Raw genomic sequence first — 16,821 nt, 5'->3', positions numbered from 1 at the left:
GGTGATTTATGATTTTAACCACAGACAAAAAAGGTCAGGACCAAGACCATTGCCAAATCAATGACTATATCAAAAAAGGACAATGCGTCCGACCACTATCTCACTTTAATAAATTAAATAAAAAAAACAACAACGCAATATACAATATACATCAACTGCAACAATCTAATATGAAAAAAAACTTTTGTCTATTTTTGTGTCTCCCATCTGCTAACGTGGAGGGGGTGTGGCTTTACTGATGCCAGGGGCTATTGAGATGATTTGGCTTCAATTTTGCCGTCAATCCTTATTTACAGTCATTGTTTCAAACGGAATATCACATAACGGAGTAATGTGATACACTGAATGTGCTTATTCAAATGAATATGCTTATATGCTGTGTTTTATTGCTTCTATAAATCGCTCATGTTCTATATCATAAACATCCCTATCAGATCCAATAAGCAAAGTATATTTAACTGATGAGTCACATATACATACTGATACTGTGGAACAGAGGGAGAGATTATTCCCACAGGAAAGAGGCTTTGAAATACTGACTCACATACAAATGATTGGGGACGTGATTAAAATCATTGAATCATCACTGTAAAGCGAATATAAAGGGAACAGCTATGTCTGCTCCGACGACACCACTGTTATGTATTGTAATGTACTTTCTCAGTAAAACAGTGTGTGAGGTCCAAATTGTCTTCAGTTATGCAAAAGATATGTGATCAGTTCACATGATCCCCGATAATATATATAAATATATTCTGACCCGTTATTTTGGTTGATAATCTAAACTATCACATTGTTTTTTTAACTATGCAATGATGAAATTACACAATTCTCTTGAAGTTACACAATTTATTGTTTAGAATAGTTGATTAAATCCCTCTGTTACATATTTAGCTTGAGGTAATTATCGGTGTCCCTCATCTCAGTTAATGTGCAAAAATAATTTGACTTAAAAGACATTCCAAAGCTCCAAAGCATCAGGTGCGTGTGGACCCATAAGGAAACTGCAACGTTCCTTAAATTAATAAGATAAACCAACGTCATGTTGCAGCCGTGCTTAACGATCATATAGGGGTATTGAGGATGCACAGGAGGATCATGTGACTGAGTTGAAGATTGCCCAGCACTAATAGAGCCATTACCACCGACATCTTCGGCCAATTTGAAGTCTCCAATTAACCTAACCCCATGTTTTGGACTGTGGGAGGAAAACTGCTTCCCTCTGAGAAAACCTACCCAGACGCAGGGAGAACACTGTAAACTCCTTCTAACCAGAGACCTAGTGTCTGTGAGGCAACCGTGCTAACCACTGCACCACTGTGCTCAAAACAACACGTACATATAAGAAGCTGATTTCCAGCAACAACAACTGGAGTAGACGTAATTTGTTCCTGCAGGCCTCTGCCATGCTGCTGTGTAGATTTGGCCTTTGGGCTCATTTTGTGTATTTTTACCCTTACAGTACCTGAGTGTATGCAGTATTTCCGAGCAGTGAATCGAGACAATGGGCCTATACATTAATATATCATGTACACTGGACAACAATGTGTCAGGGACTAGCATCACTACTTGTTAAGATCTCCAACACAGAAATAACAGTGGAAAGATGTGGAGAGTTCACTGTTTGAACGGACTGCTACGTTAAAGATTATTTAGTTCTATTCCACTTCACACGTACATAACAACACCTCCAAACAACTCATATGGCATCCTGTGTCTCATTCCTTTCATTTCTTTCCACTTCTGGAAACATGTTGCTCTTCTATCATATATACCCGGAATGCATTGTGAACAGGGGCTATACCTTTAGTTGTGATGGTGGGCTGCTCCCCCAGTAGCAGCTTTAGCCTCTTGGCGTGGATTTTACCCTGGTAGTGTGACTGTGCCACCACTGCTGAGGTGAAGGACATGTTACACAGCGTACAGCACTTATTCTTGTCCACGTCGCCCTCGTTACTGCCCTAAAAACACACACACACACACACACACACACACACACACAGTGACATTTGTTAATAACACATCAATCCATACAGTTATGTATCTGTGGGGGATTTTTAAAACAGGATTCAATCAAACGGTATTATAAAGATGGAGCAGTAACTTGTTGTAGCACGACAGCTGCCTGGTGAACACATCACTAATCTCGACAACTTCTCTTTCCGATGAGGGGAGGGGTGCCACTTCCCTCGCCTAAAGTGTTTCAGATCCTGGCGGAATCCAAATGGAGTCAACTCTGCATTTCGAGGGGTGATAGTTGAGCTAACACGGCTGATGGTGGACCGCTCCCTGGGCCTCCATCTGTGCAGGCGGCACCACGACCCATTATCCCCGGAGAATGCTGAGGACACGGAGCAGCCCACCAAGCGCTGCAAGATGCTACTTGTTTTTAGTGAAAGCAATGACCTCATTCAAATGTTTATTCCCCCGCCTGGTGCACTCTTCCAGATAAAGTAAGTGAACAGCAAATATGTAAGCGCTTGTGTCTTCTCATTTGAATTGCCTCAGCTTGAGATGAACTTAGATAATGAGCCCATTCACCTTCATGATATTTCCGGCCCTAACACTCATGACTCTGTGCTATGTTTCTGCTGATGTAGCTTTTTAGTTGACTATAGATGCCAGTATGTTGGAGCTTGAGTTGACAGAGTCTCTGCGATCAACTGTTGATTACTATTTGTTTCAGTTCTGTACAGAAGTGTGTTCTGGTGAAAATCACAGGTCTAAACACACTGCTTTACAGAACTGTATCAACAGAGGAAAGATATATTTATTAGGGCTGTGAAATGATTAAACATTTTAATCAAATTAATCACAGGTTTCTACGGATTAATCATGATTAATCACATTACCGACTTTCTCGGTATATTTTGTGAGAACGGAAATATTTATGACAAAAGACGGATATATACATTTAACATCTTTTCTTTTTTTATTCATAAAAAAAACAAAAAACAATGGTGCTTCAACTCAGCAGTTCTTTAGCAGTTCTCTTTGCTATTCCATATGGAACATTAATATAATCTTCATCCTAAACAGAATTTGAGCTCCTTACCCATTGTATGGTTGAATAAAACTTTTTTCTTTTCTTTTTAAATCAAACAGAAATTATTTGGGCTTCTTAGCCATTGTTTTTATAGGAGGGTGAATTTTTTTTCTATTTTTTGTCAAACAACCATTAACCACACCATGACATAGTCTTCCTTTAGCCAGTTGGTGAGGCAAACTAACTTGTTCACATTCTCTGACAGTAAAGCTGACCGCTTCTTTTGCACAATGTGTCCTGCGAGTGAGTCTGGTTTGGCGCATTCCACTTGAACGCCCCTCGCCGACCAGCGCATGCTTCATGTTGAGGTGGTACTTTAGGCTGGTATTGCTACGGTGGTTTTCTACTTGTGTCACCACTTGTGAATTTTTTTTGTTTTTTATAATTTTTGGGTCTGTGTTAAACTCGCTTGCGGTGAATCCAGCCCAGGTTATCCTGCTGTGTTCACAAATCAACTTCTCCTGGATTTCGATGGATTTTATAAGAGGAGGCCAGGCGGAGACAGTTGGCAGGGACTAGGGAGCGTCTCCCCCGGACATTTGCTTCCACACAGCCCTAGTGGGATGACAGCCCCAAACACAGGGGGAAAAGTTTGTCTTTCAAAATATCTGCGTTATTGTGGACAGGCGCTTTCAATTACTAATGGAAGACAGCTTACCTCATGTTATCTGGAAATAACTGAAATGTTTTTAGAAGATGAAAACCGACATGTGATCACACAATATCTACTTTCTGTTGTCAATCTTCCAGAGGGAGACGGATGCAGTTTAGTTGATCCATGACTCTACACTCAAAAAAATGAAATCTCACTATTGTTGGGTTTAAAGAATCCTCTTTAATCGGATTTACTAAACAAGTGCGGTTTGCTAAGTTTAATTGAGTCAGTTGTGGTTTTTGAACGAAATAATGCTTAATGGCAGTTTTACTCAACAGCTTTTCATTGTTTCAACACTACATTCTTGAATAAAACGCGATAGACTCTCCGTTTATTGAAGATTGTCCCTCTATCGACGCCGTAATACGCCGTACTTCCACCAGGTGTTCCGCCATTTTCGCTCACTTTGGCACATGGACTGTGGTCGTGAAGCATGTAAGTATTTTACTTCTACAATTTCATTGTTTTTAGTTATAAATGGTGCCGCTAAAACATTTAAACATAGAAAGTCAGCATAACATCTTGTGTTTTAGAATCATCATTTCATTAGATTTTATGAGTAAATCTGCAAACCGAAGTCTCGAGGCCTGTGTGTTTTACAAAGCTGCGTGTTCATTTCATCGGGTCTCAGAGAGTTGTGCGATATGACCAGTGTTGTGCATTGAACACGATCATATTTTTTGTGAACCCTGAAGTTTATGAATCCGTTTACGAATGATTAACGTGAGTTATTTTTTTTTAAGTCGACATTGTGTAGGCTGTCATGTGTAATACCATGAGCGGGAAAAGCCGGCTTGCCATACACGCGCGCACACCATGCGCACACACATGTGCACACACACCATGTGCACACACACCATGCGCACACACACCATGCGCACACACAAGCCCCGGGGACTGCACCCACTCGCTCAGCGCGAGAGACACATCGAGAGCAGTACACGTTCAAGCAGCCGGTAAGTGACTTCGTTAAAGAACAGTAGAAACAACTGGTGCAAATACAGAGTCTGTCCGCAGCTGCACAAGGATCAGGCGGGCGGTTTGGACCGTGCTGGAGTTTCTGTTTCCTTCTCCTCTCTGACCTGCTCTCACTTTAACCTACAAGCACCTGATCCGTACATGAAGTGACTTAGAGTTTGTGTGATTCACTTCAGAGTTTATGAGGCAGCATTTACACTTAATGTGCACGCTCATTACAACACGGGACGTGACGGCGCGTCACGGATACATGATCCGACACCATGGATTAATAAGTTAACACATGATCGTAAGTATGACGTCTAAATCATCCCAATATGAAACGGAACAAATTAACGCACACATTTTTATTTTTCATTGTGAACTGGCACATCAGTGGATATGATGTATGTCGTGTGACGATAGAAAAACGTCTATCGTTTATTTCGTTGGGTCGAAATTCACACTCAATCACGCAATATGCTTCGTCTACACGTACTCCCACACATCACTGATGCAGGATGGAATTTTAGAAATGTGCATGAAGGAAACAAACACAAATATGGAGTGAACGTGACAAGGCACAGGCGCACACAGAGAGGGCCCTAAAGAGACAGACTGCCGATCAAAACTTTATTCTCACCGTCAGTGCATGAGAGTTTTCAGCGCTGCCTTTTACTCATTACCTTTTATATTTCATACAATTATACTTTATATTAACATGTTTAATAGAAGATTCGAATTTTTTTTTTTTATAAAATGAGAAATAAGCAAATATGAGTCAATACCTTGTATTGGTCAGGTATTTAGTCCTTTAATTCTAACTGTAATAAGAAGTAGGCCTTTTCTTTTGATCCTTTTATATAGACTATTCATTCACTACATTTACTACAAAAATGTGCTATGGCATGATATATATTATCTGGTTATGAAATGAGCTATATCAAGATATGAGATTTTGAGGAAATATTGCACTATCTGGTTTCAAGTTTATACATATGGTCAAACCTTTTGGTTTGTATGAGTGATTAATTTATCTTTCTCTTTCCCCCACAGAAATGAATGTGGCAGTGCAAACAGTGCAGGACAGCAGTGTCAACAAGGTTTCTACTATTGAAGCATTACAGGTTAGCTCATGGCCATTTTGGCCGCAGAAACCAGTACCCATGTGCATATTCTCATTGCCCATGTGTTTTCAAAACATGGAATGCTCTTCATAGTCACTTAAGCAGATCTCATGGTAATCACACTTTGCAAAAATCTGTGAATAGGGTAACCTTTAACTGTCAGTTGTGTACATGCAGTCACATAGCTTCAGCGCAAGAATATTTTTGTCACATTAACAACCACCTGAAGAGTCACGAAACTCAATGTACAGTGCAATGTATGTTTGAGGGATGTTCCTTTAAGTCAAATGTTTATGGTACTTTTAAGTCACATAAAAATAGGAAGCACAATCCATATACCTTAAAAGATTTTAAATTGGGCATTGTAAAAACAAGTGAAACTCAAACTTCAGCCGATGGCGCAGTGGATGATAGACTCTCAGAAGATAGAAACACCAATGCAGATGGTGATGGTGAAAGTGACACAGAACCGCAGGATTTCCCAAAAACCATAGAACTGAAATTTGCCTCCCTTTTGCTAAAATTGGAAAACTATTTCCAAGTTCCAAGCACAGCAATTGATGAACTGCTGACAGAATTGCATTTTTTGATAAGCTCTGCATCTGTACCTGTAACAAAAAAAGTTATTCTAGATACCTTTAAGAATCACAACCTCTGTGTAGACCAGCTGGTCATTAAAGAACTGACTAATTCATTATCTTCTTTTAACCCTTTGTTAAAAGCTGTAGCAAAGGATGGCCCACTAGGTACTGCTTTCAAACGAAGACAATATTATAGGGAACATTTTGATGTGGTTGATCCGGTTGAATACATACTCGAATCCCAACCAAAACGGACTTTTCAGTTTGTTCCCATATTGACATCATTGCAGCAGTTACTCAAACAGAAGGACATAATCAATAAAGTTGTTGATAGTCATGCAGAGCAGCATTCAGTAAAGCAGGAGCAGTATAGATCTTATCGAGATAGTCTTCACTTTCTAAACAGTGATTTTCAATCTGGTGAAGAACTTAGAATATCTTTGTGCCTCTATATTGATGATTTTGAAATCTGCAATCCGTTGGGGACATCACGCAAAAAGCATAAACTTTGCTCAGTTTATTGGGTTCTAGGAAACCTGCCACCAGGTTCTCATTCATCTCTCTCCTCGATTAATCTTGGATTGTTATGTAAAAGTGATGATATAAAGACCTTTGTCTATCAGAAAATATTTCAGCCCCTTTTGAATGACCTTGTCCCTTTAGAGCAGGAAGGGGTGTTCATTGACCATCTAGGAGCATTTATCAAAGGCACAGTCCAGTGTGTAGTGGCAGATAATCTTGGAGCTCACGGATTGGCCGGTTTTGTTGAAAGTTTTTCTGGAGAGTATTTCTGTAGATTCTGTACTGCCACACGCTCAGAGGTTCAGTCAAAAGAGGTTAAAACTGGTCAATTTGTTTTAGCTGAGAGCCTTTCTTACTTTAAGGTTACTTCAGGCTTCCCCCCTGATGCTGCTCATGATCTCTTCGAAGGCATAGTGCCTGTTGAGCTAGCTGAATGTTTTGGAGTTCTAATAGCCAAGAAGTATTTCTCTTTTGATGCTCTAAATCAGATGATTCAGACTTTTCCATACAAATGGGGAGACAAGACTAATCGCCCTCATTTATTACCACGTACCTTTCAAAGTAAAAAAACTATCGGTGGCAATGCACACGAGAATTGGTGTCTATTGAGATTGTGTCCACTAATTGTTGGAAATCTGATACCAGAGGTGGAACCAGCCTGGCAACTTATACTAGACTTGAAGGATATTGTTGATTTGGTGGTTTGCCCCATCCATACCAATGAGTCCATTGCATATTTGGAGAGTAAAATATCAGAGCACCGATATAGGTTCCAAGAACTTTTCCCAGAAAGAAGACTGCTGCCAAAACATCACTTTCTGGAACATTATCCATCAATGATTCGCCATTTTGGTCCACTTGTTTTCTTGTGGACAATGAGATTTGAAGCAAAACATACGTTTTTTAAACAAGTTGTAAGGCACACAAACTGCTTCAAAAACATAACCCAATCTTTGGCAAATAAACATCAACTCATGATTGGCCATTATATGCATTCATCAAGATGTGAAAAACACCCTCTGGAAGTTGCACGAGTTTCAACAGTCCCTGTTGAAATCCTAAAAGAGGGTGTAGCAATTGGCTTCACTCAGAAGTACCCTGATGCTACCGTGGTTAATCTTGCCCAGAATGTCTTTGCTGATGGCATAAACTACAGGAGTGGCATGGTAATAGCACATGGATCAGTTGGTGGCCTGCCAGAGTTTGCAGAAATTGTGCAGATGTGTGTGCTGAAAGATAAGTTAGAATTCATAGTGAAAAAAATACCCTCATGGTACAGGGAACACTACCGGGCCTTCCAATTGGATCCATCTCCAACCAATGTTTCTCTGATTGAGTTAAGTGAACTGGCAGATCGATACCCTCTATTTGACTACAGAATTGGAGCACTTCACATGGTGACTTTGAAAAGATACATACATTCCTCAGGTAATGTATGGCAAAGCAACAGTTAAACATACTTTGACTAACATTTTCATTGGTTGTTAGCTGCTCTCTGTTGCCAGATGATGTCATCACCTGTTGCACTTTATAGGTGGTGACATCACCTGGTACCAGAGACCAGCCAATAACAGGTGGCCAGCTCAGTTCTACAGATTTGATTTGAGGTTTAGTTGATAACCATTTTGTAGGGTTTTCACACATTTGTATTCACTCACATCTGTGTATGGTGCTTGCCACATATAGGTATTGTGAGACTTGTATAATAGTTTTGCTATCCAGGCTCTGTCTAAATTTGTTTTGTACTTTATTTTTTTTATATATAGAGTAAGAGTTGGATTGGACCAGGATGACAGACCCATTAAAGCTGCGGATTATCCTGGGAGAAAACAATTCCGAAAAATTGTTCCTGCCTTTTGGAATACCAGAGTCAGTAGACAACTTTAAACTTGAGATCCAAAGACAATGTGCAGTTGCAGAGGACCTCAGATTGCAATACAAGGACGCTGATTTCGGCGAATTTTTGAATCGGATCTCAACAGCAGATCTCCAAAACTTAGGCACAGTTAAAGTGATAAAAAATGCGCAGGAAGGACCTAGTGTAGTGACTCTTGTGCAGGTAGTACTCTCTTTGTGGGATCCAGCTCCTTTTCTTCTACGGACACCGAGATACTCTCTTCTCCTGAGTCAACATCCTCAACCTCGACAATGAGATCTCAAGCCTGGCCAGCAAGCTTCCCTATACCACAGTTCTCTTATGAAGTAGAGCTGCAACTGGTGAAGGCCAATCAGGAATATACAAAAAATGGCACTTTCCTGAACCCAAGCCCAAAACTTAAGTCCTCCATTTTAGAGTCATTGGCTTCTGAGATAATTAAGTACAAAGCTTACCCTAATAGTGCAGAGTTCGAGTGCAGAAGCTTTGATTAAAAAGCATGCATGCCTAAAGGAGCAAGGTTCTGTCACTGGATTCTATGGTTGGAAGATCAGTTTAAAGGACAAGATGGCGAATTATCGCACTAGCCTAAGAAATATAACCTCTGAATTGAGCATCAATTCCCTGAAACGCAGACGAGGCGACACGCATAGAAGTCCAAACCAAGTTAAAAAACCCAGGAGAGCCGAAGTAAACTACTTACCAGACTATCCAGCCGGAGAAGACAAAGAGAGTATGGAGAAAGAGAGGTTGGAACTACTATCTGAGGTCAACAAGAGGGACAACCATCAGATAATCAAAATGAAGATGGACAAAACCTTTGCCCACAGGAGGCATGAGGTTGTAGTCGACATGCCCTCCGTTGAAGAATTCAAGAGCAGATTGCCAGCTCTTTTTTCTGAACGTGAGGTAAGTCAAAATGAAGTGTCCAACTCTTAACACAACTCACAAATAATTATTATTGAAAGAAAATTGTATCAGAATTTGGAATGTAATTTTTTTTAATATTTCCATTATTGGAGCTCTACTGAAGTTACAAATTGTCTTAATGCGGCTTTTTATTATTTCTCTATTGTCAAATTGCTAAAAGTTGTTTTCTGTCTCCCCTCCCCAACTCTTCTTTCCAGATATGCGCAGAATTCACACGTATTACCACCATCGCACTGTTGTCCAAGTTTATGTCAGAACTTGACCACCACTCTTCCAAGCTGTCCAGAGTTTGCCGTAAGAAGGGAGGTGCAGCAGGACGCAAGATCGCGGAGATCATGGCTGTCATTGAAGAGGTTTGTGATTAGTTGTTTTGCAGAGTGTTTCAGTCTTGCTGATTTTACACTAGAGTACCGACTGAAAAGATATTAGTTTTTGATGAATGTCTGAGTCAGGATAAAATCACCCCATAATCTATGCAATCCTGTACCCACAGTTAATGGAAACTGTAAAACTCTCATTCTCATGACAATTGGGGGCAAAAATTGTAAATGTTTAATATTACTAGTGCATGTGCCAAATCTGGCATCAATTAATCTTCTTTTTACTGTTTTGATTGGAGAAAAAGGACTTCTCAGACGATAGTCTAGCAGGCCATTCTTTACATCGGGATGTTGTGGGGTATCCCAGACGTTTTATCGCTGTCTTTGGATTATGTCAAGCCACAAGGGGCAAAGATGCAGTTGCGTCAAACAGACTGAATTTGCATAGTCTGATCCTGGAATTAGTTGCACCGAAGCACTTCTGTCTAGTCGTAACCAGGATTTACGATGAACTGGTAGTGGACCGGGGCTGGAGTGGGGGCTGAGTCAAATGTACACCTAGTTATAAAAATTCAATATTATGTCTGGTGAAGTTTAAAAAAAAAAAACGGTTACAAACACTTAAACTGGCCAAAATCTATTCTCTTTAACCAAATTACACACATTTAGCCTATTCTATGTGGTCTCATTTTGATAATTAATATAATTAATAAATGTTATATCTTTTTCACTTACATTACTAAGCCTCAACTAAAAAACTCTCCCTAAATGCTCCAATATATGGGGGGCTTAATTCTTAATTTCTTCTTTCATGACATTGAAGTGTTGTACAGTGACATTTACCTCTTTTTCAGAATGACACCATTGCTACAAGGAGGGTTTGCAACCTGAAATCACTGGCTGTGTATTTCAATGAGGACCCAGAGAAGCTCATAAAGGAATATCTGGTAAGTGTAAGAAAATGTCCCATTAACAGTGTAGAATTGGTATGTTAAAGCGGAACGGTGGTGGCTATGATACGATTCCTAGTGGCAATAATATGGCAAAATTGATCACAAAATTATATGCATTGCATATAACTTACTTTAACTATGCAGCAAAATACACAATTTAATGGTGGGAGTAAAGAAAGAAAGACAGAATGAATAGATTTACCTGTTCAACACAGGCCTTCCTATGTTCAATAAAATGTCTCATTTTGTTTTGTGATAAAGGACGTGAACTTTGACAATGCCCAGAGACAGATGGATGGGACTGCCATTGGGATCTATGTCATCAAACATGAGGGAGCAGATGCCTCCGATCCACCAGAAGATGTAGGGATCATAGTTGAGGATGTTGCTGTGCTCCAGGACATTGGAGATGCCGCCACGGCCACTGCTCTGCTGTTAGCGGTCATCTATAATCTGAATTTGAGCTAACCGCCTGAACTCAAGTACACTTTTGAGTTTCTTCAAAAAGTCCTGATGGGAATTGATACCAACCGCCTTTCAAACAAGGTCCAGGTACTGAAGAACAGACTTCATGAATGAGGTGAGCGCTCTTTGAGCCATGCAGGGGGAGAAGTGGTTTTATTGACTGTTCAACTGTTCGTATGCTCTCTCAAGTTGCTTGATCCGAGCGATGTCTAAAGGGTTGAGGAAAACTCATGTGTTATGGTTATATATGCACTTCAGCTGTAATATACACTTTAGCTTCTCATTTGAAAGTATGTAAGTAAATATTTTGTAAACATGTTCTGAAACAAATTACAGAATTCTTGTAATCCCTTTCTGTTTTACATGTATGTTGTTAAAGGACAGTTTTGAAAGAGGAACATGAGGATATACGAGAATTCAGGTTTTATGTATTTAAACTGTTGCAGTTTTATTATTCTCTGTCAAGTAGCGGTTACCTATGGAAGCCCATTTCCGCAACTGTGATGAAGAGAAAAAAAATGGTATCTCATAATTAAGACTTAGCATCTCATTATTATGAGATAGTATCTCATAATTATGGCATAGTATCTTATAATAATGACTTAGCGTCTCATAATAATGAAATGCTAAGTCATAATTATGAGAGACTAAGTCATAATTATGAGATACTAAGTCATAATATTGAGACACTATCCCATAATAATGAGATGCTAACTTTTTTTTTCTTCATCACAGTGGCGGAAATGAGCTTCCATAGTTACCAAACTGACAATTTCTGCAAAATCAATGCAGTTTCAAGTCACTTGACAGATCATTGTCCTCAAACTGTGTCTTTTATGAGCAATATTGTTTGTTCATCAGGTTTTGCTGTACGTGCTTGTTAAACACTAAACAGGATAGTTCCTGAGAGATTACTAAAGGGAAGGAAAATTCAGAGTAGGCTGAGATTGCCTGAGAAATGTGTTGTAACCCATTGCTGTTTTACATGTATACACATAATGGTCAGTTTTTGAAAGAGGAACATGACGAGGCTATGAGAGAATTGATATTTGTCAAGTAGCTTGCAATAACAGTTCGCTGTTCCCAACTGCAATTTGCTGGAAAATAAATGCAGTTTTGTTGTGACGACAGTGTGTGTGTGTGAGATGACTTTTTTAACATTCTTTTTCTATTTAACAGAGCCAGGCATTTCAGTAGGCCAAATTCAGTTCAGTTGCTTAATATCTAATTAAGAATGTTATGTCAAGTTGTTCCATGCAACTACCTTACTTAAAGTTAACTTGACTGCATTAACTTTATATCTTCTTAACTTTAATTAGTTGAACATAACAGTATTAAGTAGGTTCAATGAAAGAATATTACATAAAAATTAGCCGATATAGTTGAATTGAATGTACTCAATTTAATTTTATAACTTGAATTAGTTGAACATAACAGTATTAAGTTGGTTCAATAAAAGAATATTACATAAAATTAACCAATCGAGTTTAATTTAATATACTCAATTCCCTTGTGTATAATGTATTTGATTTCATTAAGTCTATATTACACAATAATTTACATAAGCAGTTACTTAACACAGTTGTGTGGAACCACTTGACATAACTTTGTTAAGTAAATCCAAAAAGCCATTTTTTTGAGTGTACACAAAAACTAATATACTTCATCTTGAAAATAAAACAGTGTGAATATGTGGTATTGGCAAGGTTGCCTTGAATGTTCCGTATTGTGAAGTGAAGCAGCCTTTAGCACTGTTCTAATTACTGCCTTCTTAGAAAAAATGCTAATGATGGTACATCTGCTGAGTATTTTGCCCAAGGACGCTTCAACATGCAGGTGGGGAAGACTGGGATCGAACAACCGGTCGACTGGCTACCCACCTGTGGCCAGTCGACCAGGGTTTCCCACACACAGCCAGAGACCACCATGTTGCTTTTCAGTATTTTATTTTAAATGGACCAAACATAAATTTCACAAACACTAAACATAAACTTGCCAGCACTCTTTGCTGGCCTCTAGGCTTTGCAGCTCAGCCCAGTCTCTCTAAGTCTCTTTCTTCATGCACTCAGCTGAGCAGATGATTCCTCTGGTACAGGTGGAGCTGCTCACTGAGCCTCCTCCATGGCCACACCTCCTCATCCACAGCAACTAAAATACATCAATAATTATATTAGTATTGAATATGAAACATGCATGGTAATCCCCAGAGCACGTAAATCCCCAGAGCACGTAAAATACCAAAACAATCAATTTATGTTTGCTCTTGCCACAAGGTTGATAGAGTGTGTGTTTTTGCATTCCAAAGTCATAGCAGTTGAAGAGCTTGCCAGGGACTTTGGTACAGATACCCATGGTGCATAGAGAAATAATCCAAATGTCTACCAGGTAAACACAAAATGATATGCATCATGTGTTTAAGCATTTTAATAATTAACTTGCATTGAGTTGAGAAGCATCTGAAAAAGGAATGTGAAAAAGCTGGTAATTATATCCTTCATAGAGAACAGATGCAGTTGGATGGGATTAATGTTGTTTCGATCTAACTTTAATGAAATCAAGGTTGTCTTTTATCGTTCGTTAAGTAACAGTGAACCAACTGTATGTTAACATATGTATCTGTCTTTACAATCAAAAAAAAATCTGGAACGTAGCCAAACTGATTACAAATGCAAATGTGTGATTTAAGTAATCTTAACACTGCTGCTCATCAAGAATGCTGGAAGTGAGCTGGGACACAACAGCTGACACTTTACACTGGCTTTATTTCAGAGTCTTTTAGACACCATTTGCTTTCTACTCTGCTCAAAGGAACCAATAGGTGATTTCAACTGTTCTCAATTAGTCCCAGCAGCACTCAGTCACTTCCAATTAGCCAGCAGAAGGACTCACTGCATTACCCTGTTGTCTACACTGAGTATTTTCTTTTCCTAACTAGAGGAGCAAGTTCATTATTAACTTGGAGTGGGTAGGCAAATCTAAATGTGTTCGTCTCATTGTCAATAATTACACAAATTACAAATCTATGCATGATACCGGAATAACCAAACCACTGCTGTCTGTGCAATGATTTCAGTGACTACCTACCTTTCAGGAGAAGAAGTCCATTTAAATCTTTATTTGTATTGACATGTTACCGTCTTTTGATTAAGTGTTCCAATGTGTTTTTGTTCATCATAACCAATAGCTTGTTTTTCATCAGAAATAAAACTGTGTCATGTATTCAAAGAGTTAACAGAGCTGCAGTTTTTGCTGTCCTGAATTTATTCCCTTGCAGCAATCATAGAAAACCCCATTTTAACTGTTATATTGAATAACTCTGTTATAATATAGGTTAACTAACCACTGTAGGAACAGAGGGTGAACGTTCATCAAAAGTGTTCTCTGGTACTAAAGCATAAAGCACCACACCTCTACGTGAATGCTAACATCCCTGATCAGGGTGCGTTTTAGAAACAACAGCCTTACTTACTTGAAACAGTTAGATGAGAGGTTCAATATCACTCGACAGCGAGGAATCAGTTTGCTTAGCCAAGCATTCAAATTGAAAACAGAGGTAAAAAGCTAAAGCTAGGTCTGTTCTAACGAAGCAAAATCTGTTTCATGGCACCTCAAACGTTCATTCTAATACATTTTATTGGTTTAATCTGTAAAAAAAAGGTTGCCTTATTGAGCGTTCAAGGTTGTGGTTGAAAGATGTTTTTTAACCTGTTTCAACATTCCCCTTTAATTCTAACCAAGAAAAAGCACACGTAAATTTCACATCTTGTCTTTGAACGACCTAGAATACCTATTTCTTTAGTACGAGTCCAAATTCAGCACATATATCGGTAAAACTGCCCAACCAGCCCTGTTACTTTCCACATAACAGCATGAAACAACAAGACAAAGCCACTGTTCTGGTATACATACTGTATATCGAGATAGCCAAGCAGCGGACCAAAACAGTTTAAACCATAGAGCCATGCAGAAAGGCATGAAATCACTAGGATGTTAAGTTAATACTATTCTGCTGGGACTAGAAAACTGGAAAAAGCCGGCAGCATTGTTTGTGCTTTGATAAACTGGATCAAAGCAATGTTGACTGAGCTGTGAGCCCAGACTGAACAGTGTGTGACATGATTCATAATATTGTTGTGTTTGTTCACATTTGTGTACTGTCACGTTGGGTGCAGACAGCTCTCATAAGTTCAGTCTCATCGGTCTGAAACACCATTAACATTGGTGACATCTTTAGTTCACCTTCATCAGACAAACAACCACACCATTTCCACACCATTAGGTACCCAAGCAATACCACCGGTGGGTCTTGTTATTTTTCACCTGGACCCCGTGTTTGTACCCAGGACATATCACAATTAACACTCACACTAATGAGGCTGTGATTAAACTAAATAATGGTTTAATGACGGCAATGCGAACTGGGTTGGACTCAGAGCAGAAGCTTACGCAGGTGGGAGAAATTCCCCTAACTCCATATCACAGTGCTGCAGATTGTCCTGGTAGATAGGGGAATGTTTAGCTCATACAAAGGTAGTCCCATGAGAATGAAGGTCCCAGTGTGTGAGGTTCTGATTCAGAGTAATCAAACACCTAGCTCCCTCAAAAAGTGGAGGGCAGAAGATGTTGAAACAGGTTGGTACACTTGGTTAATGTGTTATTAAGGTTGCATTAAAAACAAATAGACTGGCTCACTGTACCATCCACCGAAAGAGGTGTTGAATAAGATGTAATCGCTGTTGATTCACTCAGTGAAGCCAAAAGAACATTACAGAACACTGTGCCTGATACTGTACCAAGTGCTTTATACCTGGTGTGAGCAGATCTTTGATTCCAGTAACACCGGTTACTATACCTGGATAAGACTGAACAAGGCGTCGCCTTTATATGGCTACTTTGTGAGACTATGTGGTCATACAGCTGCGGGACAAGAAACAATGGCAGACTGCATGTTTAAACCCAAACAGTCTTAGCTTACCCCATCATTGCATCTGACAGCACCAACAAGGCAATTCCTCTTTTGCTTTGCCATATTTACAGTCATGCATGGAAGAGTACTGGAGCATATCACAAGAGGGAAAAGATAAGGTGAGTTGCAGCACACTATTCATTTTGGGATCTCAGATGTTATGTAAGATAAATATAGAATTAGAATCTTATCTATTTTGTAGAAAGCACAGTAAATCTATGCATTTTCAAAATGATTATATATAAATTGATCAGTAAACCAAAGTTTAGGATTAGTTAACTTAAGTGATTGAGTAAAATTCGATTGTGAGATTTAAAAATGATTTTGTTTTATCTGCAATATATTTCCAATGGTTCCATACATTCCTCAGTTTCATTCTGAAAAGTCAGCTTTTTTTTCCTCCGGCCATCGCTGACATGATGT

General features: G+C 39.1%; 2 protein-coding genes across 2 annotated transcripts in view; one reads left to right on the top strand and one right to left on the bottom strand.

The window, feature by feature from the left end:
* zmat4a (zinc finger, matrin-type 4a) overlaps positions 1-16,821 on the bottom strand; it is a 153,451-nt gene that overhangs the window by 58,362 nt on the left and 78,268 nt on the right. Inside the window, exon 4 of the mRNA XM_053421814.1 lies at positions 1,805-1,961. Coding sequence (XP_053277789.1) covers positions 1,805-1,961 — 157 coding nt within the window. The remainder of the gene's footprint in view (positions 1-1,804; positions 1,962-16,821) is intronic.
* Positions 9,324-11,840, top strand: LOC128439015 (uncharacterized). Its single transcript, XM_053421813.1, has 4 exons — positions 9,324-9,673; positions 9,892-10,047; positions 10,869-10,961; positions 11,229-11,840. The coding sequence occupies exons 1-4, from the start codon at positions 9,332-9,334 to the stop codon at positions 11,433-11,435; spliced, it is 798 nt and encodes a 265-aa protein (XP_053277788.1). The 5' UTR covers positions 9,324-9,331; the 3' UTR covers positions 11,436-11,840.

Source organism: Pleuronectes platessa, chromosome 4, assembly GCF_947347685.1.
Source record: "Pleuronectes platessa chromosome 4, fPlePla1.1, whole genome shotgun sequence".
Classification (NCBI taxonomy): domain Eukaryota; kingdom Metazoa; phylum Chordata; class Actinopteri; order Pleuronectiformes; family Pleuronectidae; genus Pleuronectes; species Pleuronectes platessa.
The sequence above is the reverse complement of the archived record's forward strand: the minus strand, read 5'-3'. Positions and strand labels throughout refer to the sequence as shown.